General features: G+C 38.0%; 2 protein-coding genes across 2 annotated transcripts; both read right to left on the bottom strand.

The window, feature by feature from the left end:
- Positions 1-2,426: 2,426 nt before the first annotated feature.
- Positions 2,427-8,721, bottom strand: LOC108896267 (myelin and lymphocyte protein). Its single transcript, XM_018695303.2, has 4 exons — positions 8,489-8,721; positions 4,689-4,856; positions 4,452-4,574; positions 2,427-4,153 (listed from the first exon to the last, which is right to left on the bottom strand). The coding sequence occupies exons 1-4, from the start codon at positions 8,579-8,581 to the stop codon at positions 4,079-4,081; spliced, it is 459 nt and encodes a 152-aa protein (XP_018550819.1). The 5' UTR covers positions 8,582-8,721; the 3' UTR covers positions 2,427-4,078.
- A 2,029-nt stretch (positions 8,722-10,750) lies between these two features.
- On the bottom strand, positions 10,751-17,857 carry LOC108896266 (myelin and lymphocyte protein). The gene is made up of 4 exons (XM_018695302.2): positions 17,698-17,857; positions 12,673-12,837; positions 12,388-12,534; positions 10,751-11,643 (listed from the first exon to the last, which is right to left on the bottom strand). The coding sequence occupies exons 1-4, from the start codon at positions 17,782-17,784 to the stop codon at positions 11,569-11,571; spliced, it is 474 nt and encodes a 157-aa protein (XP_018550818.1). The 5' UTR covers positions 17,785-17,857; the 3' UTR covers positions 10,751-11,568.
- Positions 17,858-19,952: the final 2,095 nt, after the last annotated feature.

Below are 19,952 nucleotides of genomic sequence, written 5' to 3'. Positions count from 1 at the left end.
TAAAGTTTTGCCAAAGGTGTGATTGTGATTGATTTGATGAAGTTATTTTGGCAGTCGACAGTTTAGTTTAGAAAATGGGGTTTAGTGTTTTGGCAATTCAGAAAAACTGTAATAGTGTATGATTCTTTCAAATATGATTCCTCTGTTTCTGTATGTTCCATAAAAAATCACCAGGGGGAAACCTTGCTCCATCTACTCCACTGAAGATGAATTAAAGCTGAGATGCTGCTGATCGACAAAACTTTTCACAAACAAAATCGAGAGAATGAAAATGCAAGGGGAACAGACAGACATCTAATACATCAACACTGAGCTGTAAGTGATGGCATAGATGTGATCTGGAATGACAGTTGTGACATGAAATCGACGATACAGAAAGAAGCATATAAAGTGGACCACATACACCGGTCAACCACAACATTAAAACCACTGACAGGAGTAAATAATATTGATCGTTTTGTTACAATACAACGTTCTGCTGGGAAACCTTGGGTCCTGACACTCATGAGGATGTTACTTGACACGTGCCACCCACCTAAACATTGTTGCAGATCAAAAAAAAAAAAAAAACACACACTTTAGTCTGTCCAAGATCAATTTTTAAGTTTTTTTAATTGCTTTTCTGTCATGCTGATGCTGTTTTTTTTAATGCTCATTCATTCATTGGTTGGGCTTTAAGCAGCTGTTTAACCCCCAAAATCTGCCCCTGTTGGTAAATTCCAGTGGAATTTCTACAGTAGGAACTCCTCTGCGACTGAATCTGCAACTGAATCGTGGCCTGTGGTGTTTCTTTGTCTTCGTCACTGGCTGCTCATCAGTACTGCCTAGTTGAAACTGAAGCGTTGTCTCTGCCTCAACTCGTATGAGCTCTTCTTCAGCACGTAACATCTTTTGTTTTTCAAGTTCTTGAACACACTTTTTAAGATGGATTATCTCATCCTCGTTCTCCCCAATCCTCTTATACATGCCAGCATTGTCCAGTTCTAGGCTGTGAATTTTGTGCAGATATTCCTGTTCTGGATGGTTTCTCTCCTCAGTTTTCAGCTCCTCTATGAGCTTCTGAGTGTCCTTGATATAGTTTTCCTGAATCTGAGTCAGCCTGTCTAGCTCCTGAATCTGTGAGACAACTTCCTGCTTTTCTAAAATGGCTTGCTTTATATTCAGGCAGAGACTGTCCTTCTGTCTGTGCATGGCCTCAGAGATGGCTTTCAACTTCTTTTCAAGTCTTTGTATTTTTCTCTGTACCTGCTCATTTCTCGCTTTCTCTGCCTTCAACTCATTGTACAGTTCCCTGTAGATGTTGTCCTGTGCAGATTCCAGATCCCCACTAAGTTCTTCTGGGTGATCTTTAGGAGGCTCCATGCTGGTCCCACCCTGGCTGCTGCTGGCTTGGCTGGGCTGCAGGTTGTTGTCCAGGCTGCTCATGTTTCTCGAGAACAGTTGGTGGAAGAATTTGAGTCTAATTCCCTAATCTATCCATGATGTCACAGATGACATCACACTTCCAAGCACTTCCTCTGCAAAATTCATTTTAGGTTTTACTATTTTAATTTGGGAATAAAAGGCACATTTTTCTATCAAATCTGCCACCATAATTTAGTCCACATGCACACACACGTTGATCTCAGGCATCCTTTTCTCGAGACCCTATCCCTAACCACTACTTGTCAAACTTTCCCTTAATCTTAACCTTAAAAAAAACAGTTCTTTCCCAGTTGGGGACACAGCTTTTGTTTCTAATTGGACAGGCTGTCCCCAATTAACTGGTCTTGTCTAAAATTGGTCCCACGCACACACAAACACACACAGAAATCTCCCAGGCACACCCTTGGCTGCCTCACGTCTCTGATTTGATTAGGAATTATGAATGTCTGCATAAAGTGTCATAGCAATCCATAATTTAAGTGGTTATCCGATCAACTTCTGGATCAACCAAAAAGCCATGCCATGAACGTGTATTGGACAAAAAAGGAACATAAATAGAAAACATTGCATATATTCCTTTGAGTAACAACTGCAATAAATTAAAGTTTCCTTTCTTGCTCATTAAATGAGTCTCTTCTGCTCCCTTTTGTCTAAACTCTTTCTATTGTTCTTCCTGCACAGACATCTTGCCAACTTGTTTTCTAAATGTAGCTCTGCTTCTGAACATGGCTATTGTCACAGTTCCAGGACTCGTATCCTGCTTATCAAATTTAAATATTGAAAAGAATGGGGTAAATATTTACCCACTGTTATATGTGTGACTGGGTTTAGACTGTAGACGGATGGATGCATGAGGAACCTGTAGCATTCAGAGCAACTGAACTAAAACTCAAATGTGCACAAATGGCATTGAAAACTAAAGTCAAAGTAAGTCAAAGTGGATTAATGAATGAATTTGTTCAAATGTATGAGGGATGAAATGAAGCAATAACACGGCAAGGTTTACATCTCTACTTGTTTTAATCTAAAGAATACAAAACTTTGTTTATTCATCAATACAAATTTCAACCAGAGGTCTCATACCTAAAAAATACACTTCACCATCCTTAAAGTACTGATGATTAGCTTGTATTAATTCTATATCACAAAGAAAAATGCAACAACAAAACCAAAAAAAAAATGAGATTTGAGAAGTATTTTTCTACAAACTCTTTAGAATCACTGTAGAGAAACAAAGGTCTCTTAGACATGTGATTTGTTTTGTTCTGTTAGAGAGAATGTCTTTAAAGATACTGCGGGTAAAGGGAGATGGTTCTGATGGATATACTGTGTAATAAAGCTAGCAAAATGTTATTGTAGGTTTCAGTTCACCTAAATTTTCTATTTTCTTGTCTTTAGTTACTAATGCAAATAGTTTCCCTCAACTGTTCTGTAAGTAAATAGTTCAGAATTTTGGTATACTTTTGCTGTCTTGTTGAGAATTAGATGACTGATGAATGATACCACTCTCACATCTGTCCATTTATTGAACCAACACTTTCTGTAACTGTGGGTTTGACAATGTTTTTTGTTTTTTCTTTAAAAAAGAAAAAACACATTACATTAGGAACTGCAGTAGGAAAATTATGTTACTGGCCAAAGGGTGGATTTTGTTACTTTTGGACAAACCCAAGCTAGCCATTTCCCCCTGCTTTCAGTCTCCGTGCTAAGCTAAGCCAACCAGCTGCTAGTTGTAGCTTCATATTTTTTATACAGACATGAGAGTGGTATCAGTCTTCCCAACCAACTCTCTGCAAGAAATCAAATAAATGTATATCCAAAACATTGAACTATTCATTTAACTTCATTACGCTGCATGGTCACTGACTATGGAAACAACTTCCTCTTCAGTTTTATTTTGTATTCTCCATCCACCTGAGCTTCCAACATTTTCTTCATTAAAGACCATCAACCATGCTTTAATCAGCTTTTTCTAATTCCACCAACATCAGCATGTTATGCACACATATTGTCATTTTTTGTTTGTTTTTTGATTTTTTTTTTTCAAAATACATTCAGTCTGTTGCATTTATTTTTGTATGATCATTGTATAAATCCAGTAAAAATATTTTTTAAGGCTCAACGTAGATTTAAAAAAACAAGATCACATACGAGGGGGCTTCAAAAAGTTTGTTGGAAACAACAGTTTAAGTTATTATGTTTATTTTTCCATTGCAACATATATTTAAGGGTTCATTTTTAGAACATATTATGACACGTTAGTACGAAAACGTACAGATGCATTGAGATCAAAATGATTTTTAACTCTGTACTTTTTCCACAAACTTTTTGAAGCCCCATAGTATCTGTAATTTGCATGACCATTGGCTCAAAATTAACTTCATTTGCTTTCACAGGAACATACAAGATGACATTTCTAGGGTACAGCTCTTCATTTGTTCACTAAAATGTTTTTTAATGGTTCTTCTTCACATATCCCCATCCTTCTCAACCTTTGCTATATATTATTAAATGTCCCAAAATAGGGCTGAAAGCCTTCATTATGAATCTTAGCAGGTTGATGTGACTTGTGAGTAATCCCGCCCAATACACACACACACACAGGGGGAACAGCATTTCTTGGACACACAGGTTTGTGAATCAGCATCGCTCTTTAGAAGGACTTCCATCGGATGGCGGAGAGGATGGTGTGGATGAAGTAGAGGAGTATGGCCAAGAAGGCAAACACCTGACACACACAAATGAACACAAATTAATTGTTTTGAGAATAGCATCTATCTTCTCACATACCTCTAGGCAAGAAATCAAGTTAGCGTATTTACTAAAATATTAAACTATTCCTTTGCACCCCACTATAGCTCCTGGTAGTGACTTTGTGTTATTTTGATGTTAACAATTTGGTGTGAAAAGTTTTTCAGGAGAATCAGAAAAAACAAGCAGTAAAATGTCTCCAGAAATGTGCCATAAGATCAGGTTTTTCTGCACAAATGAACACCTGTTGATACTGTCTTGAGATCAGTTCTCACCACAGCAGCGATGTCAATCTGGTAGATTCTAAACTCTTGCCCTTTTTTGCCAATAGTGATGAAAGCCAGATCCACACCTGCACTGAGGTAGAAGAATGCTGCCAGGCCATGGTAAGCAAAGTCCTGGACACACACACACACCACACACACACACACAGATGAAATCAAAATTTTTACAACATGGCCAGAAGCCCTTCACTGTTTAATTTCCCATCTCATTCATTCTTTCTCTCTTACAGCGGCAGCCCAGCCTGAGCTGTTCTTATGACCCCCAGCAGCGAAGATGATCATCCATAGGAAGGTCATGACGAAGCAGAAGACAGAGACAAACATCACCCAGCCCAGAGGGTTTGGTGGGTCCACGTGTGTCGATGCCACCAGGATCCACACCAAACCACCAAACACCTGCAGAGTGGAGGAAAGGTGTGGGCACGGTATTGTGATATCTGAAATTTATAATAGTACTTTTTTAAACACATACTAATCCCCTCGTGCATTTTTGCCTTTGTTGGTGAGAGATGAAGCATGAAATTTGGGGCTAGAATAGTGACAGACGTTGAGAATATAATAAACTAAATGTAATGGCAAAAACAGGTGGAGCTGAGCATTTAACTTTTGTCTTTGAAAAGTGAGTTAATGATCTGATGCAGTGAATGAAAACTACATCTGCATTTGAACGGTATGATATAGTTTGTGTCTGTGAAAAAAAAAACGTAAACCTCAACTTTGATTTCTTAAAAACTGGAAAAGATATTAAAAAACAGAATACAGACTTTAAAGTTAAAATGTTTGATTTTAAAAAAGAATAATAGTTTGAGCTACAAGTGCTGTGTGTTGAACTTTTGATGTTCAAAAAAATTAGAAAGGATATTTAGATACTATAGAGGAGGAAGAAATTTGTGTGTGATTGCGCACACAAATGTTTCTCACTGTTGATTGTTCAAACCAAACCTCACCCATCTGGTCTACCACATTCAAACAGACACAGTCTGGAGTTATTAACCTCTGACCAACTCTTCTATTTGTCGGTGTTAAATCTCTCATTTCCTTTGTCTTACTCTGTAGTAGTAACCACAGCAAGTCACTAACTCCTTCATGTCAGTCTGAAATGGCTTGCTAAGATACACATTTTTTACAGTGCGCTAACTCCCTGAAGACATGAAATCCTACCAGCAGCAGAGATGTGTTTTGATACTCGATGTGGATGAAGTGTGGTTTCTGCTCCTTAGGCGGGAAATATTCCCCAAAATGACCTGCAATGCCTGCTACTTTTTTCTAGCTAATTGGGCCGAGCTGTGATTCTTTTTCGACTTCATCTGTTAAAACCACGTCGGCCATGACAGTTAAAAAGTAGATGACGGGAAAGATGCAGCATAAAGAAGAATTTTGAAGCCTTTTGCATTTGAAAATAGATGTGTATAATGAGAAGATATTCCTATAGGGGTGGATGTAATTCTGATGACACCTTGGTTTTTCTGTCATGATTATAACTGATGAAAAGACTGTGTCAGCTGCCTGTGCTGTCAAAGCATCCTCTAGTACCATTATTTTGACTTGGACAGGGTGTGATCTCCTGAGCTGTTGATTAAACATAACCAGGATGCAGGCTGTGTTACACAGCTACACGAGGATCAAATACCATTAGCAAAAAAGAATTGTTGGATTTGCATTTAATTCTAAGCTTGGATTTTTCTATGTAGTCCCATTAAAGCTAAGAAGTCCTTTTCAAGCTACAGTATGAGCTGGCTAAGAATAAGCAAACCAAACTTAAAAAGAATAGGAAATGGTGTATAGAAGCAAAAATCTAAACTGGATCAAAACCATAAAGGGTAAATGTAATTTAAAGAAGTGACATGAAAAATCTGTCAAAAAGCAGCCTGTGAATAACAAATCAATAGGATCAGATGCCACATGCCTCTAAATGTTGACTAAATAAACATTTCTCTTTACTTTTTGTATGTTTTGTAACTTATTCTAAGGTCAGGTTGGGCGCTGTTTAGTTTGTCAGGTTACTTTAAACAGTGAGCTAACCACATCCGTATTGTCTAAACTCTCTGGAATTCATAGTGTTATACTCTGTCATACCCAACTGAACTTAAAAAAAAAAAAAAAAAGTGAACACACAGTAATTTGCAAATAACCTGATCCAGGGCTGACCACACCTCCATTGCAGAAAGGCTTTGCAGCATTTGCTCTGCAGTTATGTATATGTATTATGTATGGAGACGGGGTGGCAAGGATACACACTGAATGTCAAGATAATTCTTTTGTTCACAAGAAAATGCCATAGGGCACCTTTAGAGGTGCCATATGTAAGTTTGTTTCTAGCACTACAAAAAAGAGGCAAAAGTAGTAGTAGTAGTAGTTCTTGGCAAATAAAGAAATTAAGTTTGATGCCAAAGTTTCCCTTAGACTGATAAGTAACAGTTGTTAATGCTAATGTTAGCTATGTAGCAATTGCAAAAACTTATATACATATAGCACCTTTAATAAGTAAGGCTAGTGATTTTATAAATCTAACAATAAGTACTCTTTTGTCAAGTCTTATGGTACACTAAATCTGCATGAAGCTTTATGGATATTTTACCGCACAGTTTAAGGATTGTTAAGGATGTGTTGAAAATAGAATAACAGCTGGATCATGAGCAGTATACAATACACATCCCTATAAGAATTTAAATGGTAATCATTCACATGTATGATGATTAAACCATCTGTACACACCTGATTTATTCAACATCAAATCAGTGGAGTCAACGTGTCATATATTCAATTAGCAATTTTACCACGAGATAATTTCACCTTTTCCTCAAATTCTTCTCCAGAAAATCACATTTGATGAGAGCAATATAAGATTACTTAACCTTCTTCATAACCGTAGCCAAGCAGTGTATTTTAATTGCCAAGGTGCTCATGGGCATGGGATTCAATCAGAGGCCAACAGAAAAGGTTTTTCACCACATCTTCTGTTCCATTTTTTTTTACCCATTGTGGTGAACAGAACAAATTGTCATAGTTTTTTTCTTCTTCTTTAGCCTCACTTTAATTTCTTAGACATTAAAATAAGTGCAGATTTGTTTCCTATTTCTTGGCTTGCTGCATAGATGAAGCAGGTTGCTTGTGACATGGAGCATGTGTCCTCTTCATAACTCTTCCCTTAGATAAATAGAAGCTAAAATAAACAACCAAAAAATAAAAATAAAAATTAAGTTGACTTATCAGACAAAATAAACTGAAACATCTTCTTGTGTTTCAGTTATTTATCCAGCAGTTACATGAGCAGCTTCTATCTTTTGTCATCATTCAGGGAGAAGAAGAGTTGGCCGCATTCTTTCTTAGATTAGTAGCACAGATACAATATGAGTGAAATGTGAGATGTGAAAAGACGAGGGCGCTCCTCCCATACAAGCAATATGTGTTAACATCTCCTATTTCACCAAAATGCTGAATTTGTGTCTTCAAATATACATTATATTTATTCAGAGATTCACAAAATTAAAACAAATTTTGGTATGTTTTTTGTTTTTTATAAGAGACTAGCATCTGCCTTAGGTACCTTATTACATCATGCTAGCATGAGTTGTAGCAGAGGAATTCATATTCATATATGATGGGCACTGATTTAAAAATGTCATACACATGCGGGTAAAAAAAGTTCATTAGTTGTTGGTCTGTTAACTGTGATAGTAACAGTGTTAATGTTGTGTCTACCAATTACTTGTTAGTCCTTAAAATGACCATAATTATTTTAAATGTTATGTCTCATACATCATTATGTAACAATGGATGACTTGTTTAACTTTGGGATATAAAACTAATTTGAACAAAATTCATTGTTGCTTGATATTTAGACATTTTTTTGCAACATTTGTTGCGTATAAAATACTCTAAAATCTAATTCAGATTAATCAAAATAAGGAAAACTAATTCATTTTTGAATTACTGGCTGCTGCATTTCACAAATGGAAAAAGCCCCTTCATACGACTTACAACGACTTCAAGGTCAGCTGTTTTGCCCTCTGCCATTGTCCACTCACCAGTTCAGGCAGGTAAAATATATCCGGGGCCGTGGTGCATATCCCCAGTCCGCTGGGCAGGCTCCCCATTGGCTGAGCGGTAGTTGCAGCCATCTCTGCCTGTTCCTTCACCCAGAGTCAAAAGCGAGCAACCTGCCTTCTCCTCTGAACTAACGGAGCAGCAGCAGGTGTTCCCAACCCTTATAGGAGAGTGAAGTTAGCACACAAACCCGTTCTGTTATTGTGGGTGAGAGATCCCTTCCCACAACAGCTCTTTGCAGTGGGGCAAACTAGACACACCCTTCATCTGACAGCACCCAAGGCTAACTGGTGTTTAATGTGAGCATGTGAGCTGGTGACCTATGAGGGGATTTTGAAACAACCAGAAGAGGAATTTTGTGCCCTTAGGCTAGAGTGAAACCTGTGCAGCTGAAATATCGTCATTGTTGCTGTCAAGTAAAGAAACGGCTCACTGAGTTTTAGGTTATATTAACTTTATGAGCCTCACTTTTTGTTAGCAGAGTGCCTGCAGCCTCTGCTTGTATTGCACTCAGAGGCTGTTTAATTAGCTATGAAGACACTCCACCTTAGCCACTTCAACCTGGAGACACTTTGGCAGTTCCACATAGCTTTACTTTAAAGCTGCACTATTGACAATTGATCATATGATTATGTGCAATGTGCTCACAAACCCACAGATAGTTCTCACCCTGCTCTGCTGTCCTCCTTAGCTTTATGGAGCATTTTAGCTTGTTTCTGATTTTTGTTTTGGTTTTACAACCCAGATAGATAATAGTGTCCATTCACTCCCTCTGCTTTGATCAGCCTGTTTCCAGCCATTGTACATCAGCTATAAAATAAGCAACTGTTTGCTAACATGTTTGGCTTTCTAATTTAATAAAGTGGTAGTATATCAATGTTGTATTTATAATTTGTTCAGCCATTCCCAGGTGGACAAAAAATGCTTTAAGTTCTTGTCTACATCCCAGATTGTCCAGACAAATGTGTTTAGTGATGCACTGACATCATGCAAATCTATAAATTATTTAGAAAAATGAAGGAAAAGGTCAGACTTAGCTTATCTTGTCAAGATATACTCTATTGTTCTGAACCACAGTGTTGCAATGACATGAAGTAAAAGCCAAACACAAAAGAAATATTTTCATGCAGATAATTAAACTACTTACGTTACTAGGTCACTGTGAAACCACTACATGACTTCAGTTACAGGTAGTTGTGTACTATCCAGAGAAGAACCTGTGTCCTAGAACTCTGCAAGACTAACACCACTCCACTTACCTGATAGTTTGACAGTTTATACTCTGGGCAAATCAGCAGCACAGACAGAGGGGACAGAAGACAATAAACCTTTCTGCTGGTTCATAAACCTCTAATTATCTTTCTAGACAGCAGAGATTCCAGTATCTTAAAGGCTTCATATCATTCAGCCCACTCTGTCTCAGGAAAGCATTAGCTTAAAGGTATATTATGCAGGATTTGTCAGTTGCTTTTTGTCAATACATTGTTCAAAGTAGTTCCTTGTCTCGTCTCAAGAAGCAAGAGACAGAGAAAGAGAAAGCAACGGTGGTCTAGTGACGTAGAGCATGAATGAAAATACGCAGCGGTGTTAGCTTGAGCAAAGCAGTTAATCAGAGAAAGACAGTGTCATTTTCTGATTGTTTCACAGCGGTTAGGTTCTAAAGCACAAGTAAACATGCCCACACCTCCGCATGACCCTGCAAGAAGGTGCCACATTGCTGGATTTCATGTGAATGCGCCTGAATCACACACATCTTCCTGTCGGCTGTGGCCTGTACGATCTGCATGTGTAGCTCTGCACTGCCCTTGGTCAAATAGGCACAAAGACCTGTGGCTCTTAATACATCCATAACACAGACTAGGAGCAGAGGAGAGAGGTGGCCACAGTGATGTAACCACGTTTCTACAGAGTCCTATCCCCATACCATGCACTCTATTGTGCAGGTGTGTAAGATACATTTGTGTAGGAAGACATGGTTATAATATACAGCATATCTGAAAATACGGAATTTGTTCAGTTAAATTCTGTATTGTTGCAATGAGAGGATTTGCCTTTGGGATTGTTGTAATATATGAAAAGACTTTTTTTTTTTTTTTACTACTGTAATAATTAGATATTAGACACATGTACAATATTCTTTTGCCACATAATCTTTTCAGGTAGAAAAGCAGGGTCCATTGTTGAATATCTTGACAGAGCTTATGTTGATTTCTTCACATGTGAACACAGTAAAAACCATGATGTTGGAATGACTGGTTAATTTATTCATAGATTCAGTCAAATCATCTAAATATTTACATGATGACATTTTTTTTCTCATAAAAATGCAAATAATAAATGAAATGGAAACATCAAAACAATAAACTAAAGCTACTGCATTGAAAGAAAATAAAAAAAGATTTGGTCAAGAGGAAGAGTTGTTTCCTTTGATATGTATACATTTACCATTTGTTCATAGTAAACATGGAGGAAGCATGCAGGAAATAAAGGTCATTCTTCTATTCAATCAAGTCCTTTGGATATTCAAGGTTTCTGGCTTTGAATGGTACAGCCCTCCCAGGATTAGCAGTTTAGAGCAAGGAATTTTTTTGGATGTCCTCATAAATTTATCTTAAAATATAATGCTGTAGTAGCCACTCCTGAATATGTCATTAGATCTGTGTTTTATTTAGTTGTTTACACCCATCTGCCTTCCTACATTTATTTCTGACTAACTAACTTTAACTTGAACAGGTTCATTTCAAAAGAGTATATACTGAGCAAACTGCTGCCTTTCTGATTATGACACGATTAAATTGTGGAGTAATAACGCACAGGCCCACCTCTCCAACCAGACCAATGAACAGGTAACATTTATCAACAACCTGCTTGTTTTTCACTCATTCATTCATTCATTAGATGTTTGAATGAATGAGTGCATGAACGCTGGTTCAAAAGCAAGTACTCTTTATCGTTGAGCTGACATGAAAATAAAAAGAACAAAAAAACAGAACGTCATTTGGTTTCATCTCTTTTTGGTCGTCCTGTTCTCAGCTTTTGGTTGGTTGGTTGGTGTTTTGTTTTAGGACCTCTTCCATCGGATGGCAGAGAAGATGGCATGGATGAAGTAGAGAAGAGTTGCCACATAGGACATCACCTGAAAACACACATGACACAAACAGACAGATGATCACCTTGAGGTATAGGAAGAGGGAGGTTTTACAAAGCCTGGATGCCATGAGATAATACGAGTCAACAAAATGATGTTTTTAATATCAATATATGATTGCATCAGAGCTGCAGCTAACAATTATTTTTTTTATCATCTATTAATATGCCAATTAGTTCAAACACTGCAAAAATCTAATTTCCTGTCAACTTCTGATCCTAAAAGTTGTATTTTCTTAAAACAAGGAGAAGAAAATCTGCCATTAAGATGAGATCATTTCAACCTGTTTTAACAGAAGTCAGCCTTCATGAATTTTCTGGATTGAGGTGAAACAATTTTATTTCTGCTGTAAACAAGATCAAATAAATTTTACTTGTAATAAAGTATTGTCAAAGCTCTTCTTTCCAATCTGAAAGTTAAGAAGAGTAAAAGAGGAAACTGTTTACATAAGAAACTTATGAAGTTAAGTTACTTAAACATGGCTGTTCTCCTTCCACAATGTTGTAACTTATTAGAATATTGTAATACAGTTAAGCATAGGAAGGTGGCACAGGGTTAGCACTGTCGCCTCACAGCAAGAAGGTTCCATGTTCAAACCCCAGAGTTTTGCATGTTCTCGGGTACTCCGGCTTAAGTGGTGACTCTAAATTGATCAATCAATAAATTGATGGATTTGGATGTACTAATTGGTTTGATCTGTAGGTGTATGTGTATGTGTGTTTGACATCATACCACTGCAGCAATATCCAGTCTGTAGATTTTGAGAAGTTCGCCAGTGGACAATACATTCACGGTGCTTCCTATCACTATGGTGATATACGCTAGATCCACCGATGCACTGAGGTAGAAAACCACAGCCACAAAATGATAAGCCACATCCTGCAGAGAGAGGGGAGGGGGGTGGAGGATGAGTGTTTGAGGGAAGGTGAGAAAGACACATTTTTTTGGCCACGTGCTCTATCCGCTGTTAACCATTTGTCCAGTTAGACAGGCAGCAGGTGGGTGGGTGTGTCTCACCAGGGTGGGCCAGACGCTACTCTGATTGGCTCCGCAGAGGAAGATGAAGAACCAGAGTGTGGTCAGTACGAAGCAGAAGACGGACACAAACATCACCCAGCCCAGAGGGTTGTCCATGAAGACGCGGGTCGATGCCACCAGGATCCACACCAAGCCTCCAAACACCTGCAGGGGAGGGGGGACAAGGGGGGTGAGGGAGAAGTTAGACAGTCATTATAAGTTTTCATCATGCACTGGTATAGATTTAGTTCCTGTGATTACAAGAGCCATCTTTGCTTAATACAAACTAGAAAATCCCTGATTAGAGGGTCAACAAAGTGACTTATAATGCTCTCGGTGTACAACAAGCTCACATGAGATGACAGCAATGAAATATAGTGATTTTACAGACTGCAATAATATCTCTTAAAATATTTGAAGTCATCAAGTCCTTCATAATTTCCATTTTTAATCTTCTGTCAGGTTATTTTTCACATGATGAACAAATGTCTTAAACTCATGCCATTGTTATGAATTAATACTGGACATAAGCTTAACATGTGTAGTGAGATTTAGCTCATTGTTTAGCTGTAACTTTACTATTCTGGTTCACTCTGTTGTTTTTCTGCCTGCTCAGTGCCAAACAGTGGACAGACATAGTTAGTGATTGCTGGTGAACACAGTGGACCGTTTAGCTTAAAGAGAGGGAATATTTAAATAGTTGACAATAAGGTCAGATATTGCAGGTTTTAAAAAGGCAACACTGCACCATAAACCTGTGGAACTTCCAAGACACGGACTTAAAAAACAAAAAGAAAGAAAGAAAGATCAAAACCAATGTGGCAGAGGCCACAGTAGATATCCTAACATTTAGTCCCTAGTATTAAAAAAAAAAAGGATCCTACATATCCCATAATGCAACTCAACAGTATAATTTTATTAGACCTCTCATGACTTGTAATTGCCCATGTCTTTCAAATTCCACACCCCCAGATGGTAATGTATGTCTTCTTAATACATATGAAATCTCCCAGCAGATTCCAGAAAGCTCCTCATTGTGTGTAAAAATGGTGGAGTGCCCCTTTAATGTAAGGGTTGAGCCTGAGGGCTGATATACACACACGCGCGCACACACACACACACACACATCCACAATGCAACCTCACTCAGGTGTATTTTCATAGTCTTTCTCCTCCTTTGACAAACATTCTGCTTGAAAGGCATTTTGATAGACTATTATTCGTTGATAAGCGGCACTCTGAAATATATATATATATATATATATATATATATATATTATATATATTTTTTATTTTTATTTATTTATTTATTTTTTTAATGACTGTCAACTTTTAATTGTGCAATGAGACCTTCTATCAGTGGCATGCTTGGCCTTTTTTGATGTGTCACAATAAGAAAATTATGTGTAAATAATACATTTATAGATTATTAGCTGCTTCAGTTTCAGGGCCATCATCTGTGTTATTTGTAACACCTGTGTTTTTCCTGCTATGACTGGTCAAAATGTCTGCTGGCAACACAGCTTTGATTTTCTGCTGCTGGCTGACACACAGACCCTCCTCAGGTGTTTCAACTCAACCAATCAACATTAAGCCTTCAAGTATCAGGTGTGCAGGCATAAAGCTGGAGCAAACACTTTCAGGGCCTTGTTCAGATGGAAAGCAGGTCTGCTTTTTAGAGGAGAAATGACCACCAACAACAGCAAATAAATCCCTCTGCTTCTCAAGCGAGGAACTGAAACATGTAGACAACATAAATGGCTTCAGGGCTGTGTGGGAGAGGCAAATCCTGGACGCTTACTCTGAGAGACAAAACAGAAGAGCTTTCCCCATTTCTCATCTTACTCTCCCTGCTAAAAGGTGATTTTTAGGGGTGAATTGCAACAGGGACTTTCATCAATTCAGCAGCACTTCAAACATCTAGCCATTGGGTGTTTTTCACAAGTGCAGTGACACTGGCAGTGGTCAGTCTATTCACTATGCATTTTGTAACTCAGCAACCAACATTCAATCTGCCTACATGGAAAGAATGTGCCACACCTTGATTTAAACAATTCACCTGCAGGGAGTTTGAACCTCAAATGATCTTCAAGGTTAGACATATTTCCTCTCTGTACGACAATATCACAGTCTTAATTTAAGCTATTTAATTCTTCAATTATTTTTTACATTTTCAAACAAGATGCCATGATTTCCATGCACATTTATATCCAATAGAGCAATTTTTGGATGTCCCATGTGTTCAGTTTCCCCAGACAATGAAAGTAAAGAGGTTCTGTCGGTTTAAACATTCGTCTACCATTATGAAAAGCTAAAATGGTTGACTCAGTAGCAGAGAAAATATGTCTTTTTGCATGATCAATACAGTTAATGATGATATTTAATATGGTTTAGCATGACACAATTACAATTGTCAATATAATGTAAAAGGATATGAGACTATTAACAATGTTTCAAATAGGAAAATATCCTTTAAACTCTGTGAGTAATAAATTATCTGTTCTGGTTCACCCAGAGTTTAAAAACTTTTGTCCAGTGGTTGAGTTCCCTGTATCTGTAGAAATCAATTATTTCACAACAGCATGTCTCTCCAACTGGTGACATTAAGTCATAGGGCTACAGTTCAACTGCCCCAGCTTTTCAGTTTCTGTTATTACACAACACATTGCCATGTCTTTCTTTGAATTCAAACCTTTGATGGGAGAAAGCCACAGCAGCCAAATATGTGATTGTGATGAAAGCTGAAACAACCTGAAGCACAGAGCGTTAAGAAAATGAGATACAGAGTTGAGCAAACGCCTGAAGCCAACAGCTCATTACTGTGAAAACACTTGCATTAGTTCATACAAACATTCCGCTAAGCTATCACATGGAGTGGTATTAGCAAATATTACATAAATCTTATCTGTACGACTCCATATCAGACTTATCTATCTCTATAACAGAGGGACATTATTCATTTCACATCCATTCCAGGTAAAAGGGAAATGGCCTGTAGCCCATTAAAATTCCACAGAAAATCCATCTTTGAATTATCAAATACCCTCTGCCAGGAGGCTCTGAAATACATGCAGCTTGTGTTCACTGAATTCCAATTGCTAACCCAGAGTCACTGTAAAAAGACACATCTACACATCCAGAGACTTGAGAGTAACTGATGGATATGTTAGAAACTATCCCTGTATGATCAATAACGTCCTTCACCCCGGGGGAAGCTTTTCAGAACCCCATTTCACACCAATAAGGGGTGATCCTGCTATATTTCAATAAGGGGTGATACTTTTATAGTCAAGAGCTAGATTTTCAGTGGGATGCTCCTTTGAGCCCAAGCTTCTCTGACGCGTGCAACCTTAACTTATTTTGAAATGCCTGTTTGAAATAATGGCCAACTCAAACAACACTCCATATACAACATTGTTTCATTGTTTGCAGCCTTGTTCATTTCATTCATTCATGTAGCGCACATCAGCTTTCAGTGCTGCTTTTCTAAAGACTGCTCCTCAATACAACTGGCCTTGAGCTCAGTTTTATTTGTCTCTGCATGCTCTAAGTCCACAGAACAGATATCAAAAACAGGAAGCCAAACGCCACTGCTGTGTTGTGTGATGGCAAAAGCCAAGGGGTTTGGAATAGCAATACCAAATTTTTATCAGTGTCTTCTTGTTGGTTTCTCCCTCTGAACTTTCTTTGTTTGAAATTGCTCCACCATTCACTTTAATTCCAGGAAAACGATACTGAACATTTGCCAAAAAAAAGCTGCCAAGCCTGTCCTTAGTCAGTAATCCTCCCTGCCCTTTATATATTTGTAATGGTTTAGATTTACAGCGCAAACTCTGACCAGAGTGGTATATTACAACATTACCAGTACATTTCCATACCTGAGCTGCAGATCTTTTAATTTCATGAAAAGCTCCACAAGCCAGCAGCCAAAAAAAAAAAAGACTCGAGCCAGCAAGGAAACCATGTGAGCTGATGACTGGTTTAGATTTACACTTCCCTCTGCAACTAAAGCTGTTTTTCCACCTGCGCCACACAGATTTAATCTCCCAAGTTCCCTGTGTAGAAACTGCAAGTAGTCTGTAATTGTTTCTGAATGATTCATTTAAACAGCAGTCATAAGAAACTGACTTTTAATTGACCCAAGCAGAGGAATGTGTGGAGTGAAGACAGAAACTGTGTAAATATTAAAATGTAAACATTTTATTTTAAGTAAAGGATCACAGACATCTTAGACTGCTATTCCAAATGTCTCTAAATTGCAATATTGAAAAAAACAAAAAACAAAACATTATTCAATATATTTAAAATGCAGAATATCCTGTCACCAAATGATTGAATTAGTGCCCCAGAAAAAAAAAAACATTTGGAAACATGCCTTTATAAAATTGAGAATCCAAAATAAAATTTTGTTTTTAAAGTTTGTTTGCTCATTAAACTAAACAGCTCTGGATTTGTCCTACACTGTCACATAGTTCCTGATAAATCAACTGTGGTTATGTTTCTGTTCTATGGACTTATGCTTCACTGAACAGTATGTGTCAGCATTAAACTGTAGCAAGCTTTTATTATGTGGCAACTATTATTAATAAAGAAGAGTAGAGGAACAGTAGGTATGAGTTGTTTTTAGTGACGAGGCCCATTAATCTGCTTCATCAGTTTAGACAGACCAAACCAAAGCTATCAGCTCTAATCTTCATGGTGGGTTAGCAGGTCATTTTGATCTGTATTGGCCTCACTGATCAAACACTCATACCTGCTGACCATTTTAGCAAGACAAGACAAATTTCTGTCTGAATGGAGACTGCCCTCAGTGGAACAGTGATGAAGAAGCAGATAGAGAGTCAAATAAACAAGATCAAACAGGAAACTGGCAGATAAAAAGAAATAAGATCTTACTATGATTTACGTGGGTGAGCAGATAAATGTGGAGAGACTAAAACCAAGAGCAAAAGGGAGAAAATATCCAAGGGGAGATAAGAAACCCTGAAAAATTAACACAATGGCACTGAACAAATGAGAAACTCACAAACTCAGGGATGAAGAAAACATCAGGAACGGTGGCAAAAATCCTGCCGCCTGTGGGCAGAACATCACCCGAGGTGGTGGAAGCCATAGTCCAAAATGTTGTGTGTGTATGTGTGTGTGATTTCCTCTAGAATGAGATGTGCAACCTGTTTTAATCTGCTTTTTAAAGGCCATCTTCCTCACCCTCCTCTCTCTCTCCTCCCTCACCTCCCTCCTCCACTGCGCCTACCCATCCATTCCTTAGGTCGAAACTACCAGTTTGACAGGTAGTTTTTGGCTTTGTTTGTGCAGCGGGAGGATGTCTCTGGTCTCTGTGTGTGTTGCCTAACTGTGCAGTTTTTTTTTAATGCATTTGTGTGTGCCCTCATAGGTTTATAGTGTTTGTGTGCGGGCCTATGACTGGCAACAACCCCGTTTACATGCACACAAAAAAAAAGTGATTATGAGGCAACTAATGCAGCGTTCACGTAGGATATGAAAGGAGTGCTGAAGGTTAACATCATTCACTACAGCCAGGGTTAAGAAATTAAGGCACACTTAATCTTTATTAAAATTAAAGGACTCTTTCTATGATCAGGGTTATTGGACTCTGCATCAGTTTGGTGGTTTTAGTTTGGATTTTATTTGAATTTTATTGCTTTCTGCTTCACTACTCTTAACAGCAGTGGTCTGACAGTATGCATAGTTCAAACACAGCAGAAATTTCCCAAGTAGTTTGACTACAAATCAAAAATCTCCTGCACACCTGAACAATCTTTATGACAGGAGCATAGGAGTACACATGTATGAGGGAGAAGAGATACTCTCACACTGTAAAGAACATTTAAAGCAACAAAATGTAACTTTGCTGAGCAATAGCACCACAGCCACGAGTGGTGATTCATTCTGTTGGGTTCCAAGTACAAGTGGTTTTCATGTATGGAAAACAAAACCTATGAATCATTTGACCAGAGCTCTGACTGCGTGGTCCCACTCATATCCCACTGATATCAGAGATGAATACTGGTGTTTGATGACTTCTAAGTCTTTTAACTGATCTACAGTTCGGCATTACTCTTTAACTTACTGATCCTGATTCAAGCAGTTTAAGCTGCTGGCTATCACTCAGTTAGCACAACATCGTACCTGTTCACCAAAGATACAGAGTGTAAAAACAGGCATTTGGGGCGTGGAGTGTGAATACAGAGATTTTTATCAGTGTACCATCAAATAATACTGAAGCTGTATTAAGCAAAAGTTAGTTACATATGTTAACCGATGTATTTTTGCTGGGTATTCATTTATTCATCTATCCAGGTGGTATGGACATCTGTGTATTTATCCTACATAACTACATGAACTAGAAAAAAATAGAATTATTATTTTTTCCAGCATTTATTTGAAACATTTTCTAGCAGATAAGGCTCTGACAGTAAGTTATATGAGTGACCTTTTAACAACCCCTTATCAGGAGCTTGAGTTTATGTTCATCTGTGCCTACATGTGTGTTTGTATAGGGCCCCACTTAACTGCGCTCCTGTTAAACTGGTGTTTTTTTTGTTTTTTTTTCTACCAGCTTTCCACTGAAACTGAAAACTTCAGGGCTTAAAATAAATGGATGGAGGCATATAGGGAAGGTCTGCTTAGCTTGTTAACGTAGAGTGCACATGTGGCTGAGCAAGAGAACATGAGGGATCAGGGCAGCGAGAGGATGCGACAGGAAAGGACAAACAGGGACACATATGTAGATGAAGCAGCTTTGAGTCAAACATGAGAGCAAACAAAGGGCAAAAAGAGAGAAAGAGAGAGGTTGGGAGTGGCTGGGATTTAATATTTAACCTGTTATGCTGTAGTTTTCCACCCTGTAAAGAAGAAATTGTCCAACAAGGGGACACTTCAGGGAATTACTGGTCCCAACTATGAAATAGTCTGGCACCTAACCCCCCAAGTAAAACAGAATGAAATGAAATAATCTTTTGTTTTTACGGTTCTTTTATTATATGGGTTAAACAAACATGGTATAACATGTTGATCTGTGAGCTTTAGATGTGTTTTTAGGCGAATCATGCTAAGTTAAGCTTCATATCTACTGTGCACACGTGAGAGTGGTCTCAATCTTCACATCTAAATTGAGCTACAAAAGCAAATAAATGTATGTGTTTCCCAAAAATGCCAGACTATTCCTTTAAGATGAAACTGATATTACATTTCTGTTAATTGTTTCAGAGATGACCCAGTGTCACCTGTGAGTCACAGTGAGTGAGCTGTGTGAGTTAT

The sequence above is a fragment of the Lates calcarifer genome, linkage group LG16_LG22 (genome assembly GCF_001640805.2).
Source record: "Lates calcarifer isolate ASB-BC8 linkage group LG16_LG22, TLL_Latcal_v3, whole genome shotgun sequence".
NCBI classification, from domain to species: domain Eukaryota; kingdom Metazoa; phylum Chordata; class Actinopteri; family Centropomidae; genus Lates; species Lates calcarifer.
The sequence above is the reverse complement of the archived record's forward strand: the minus strand, read 5'-3'. Positions and strand labels throughout refer to the sequence as shown.

Coding starts and splice junctions, on each gene's coding strand:
- LOC108896267 (XM_018695303.2), bottom strand. CDS start 8,581: ATGGCTGCAACTACCGCTCAGCCAATGGGGAGCCTGCCCAGCGGACTG. Junction 4,857..8,488: donor TATTTTACCTGCCTGAACTG/GTGAGTGGACAA, acceptor TCCACTCTGCAG/GTGTTTGGTGGTTTGGTGTG. Junction 4,154..4,451: donor AGATTGACATCGCTGCTGTG/GTGAGAACTGAT, acceptor TGTGTGTGTCAG/GTGTTTGCCTTCTTGGCCAT.
- LOC108896266 (XM_018695302.2), bottom strand. CDS start 17,784: ATGGCTTCCACCACCTCGGGTGATGTTCTGCCCACAGGCGGCAGGATT. Junction 12,838..17,697: donor TTTTCTTCATCCCTGAGTTT/GTGAGTTTCTCA, acceptor CCTCCCCTGCAG/GTGTTTGGAGGCTTGGTGTG. Junction 12,535..12,672: donor GTAGCGTCTGGCCCACCCTG/GTGAGACACACC, acceptor CTCTCTCTGCAG/GATGTGGCTTATCATTTTGT.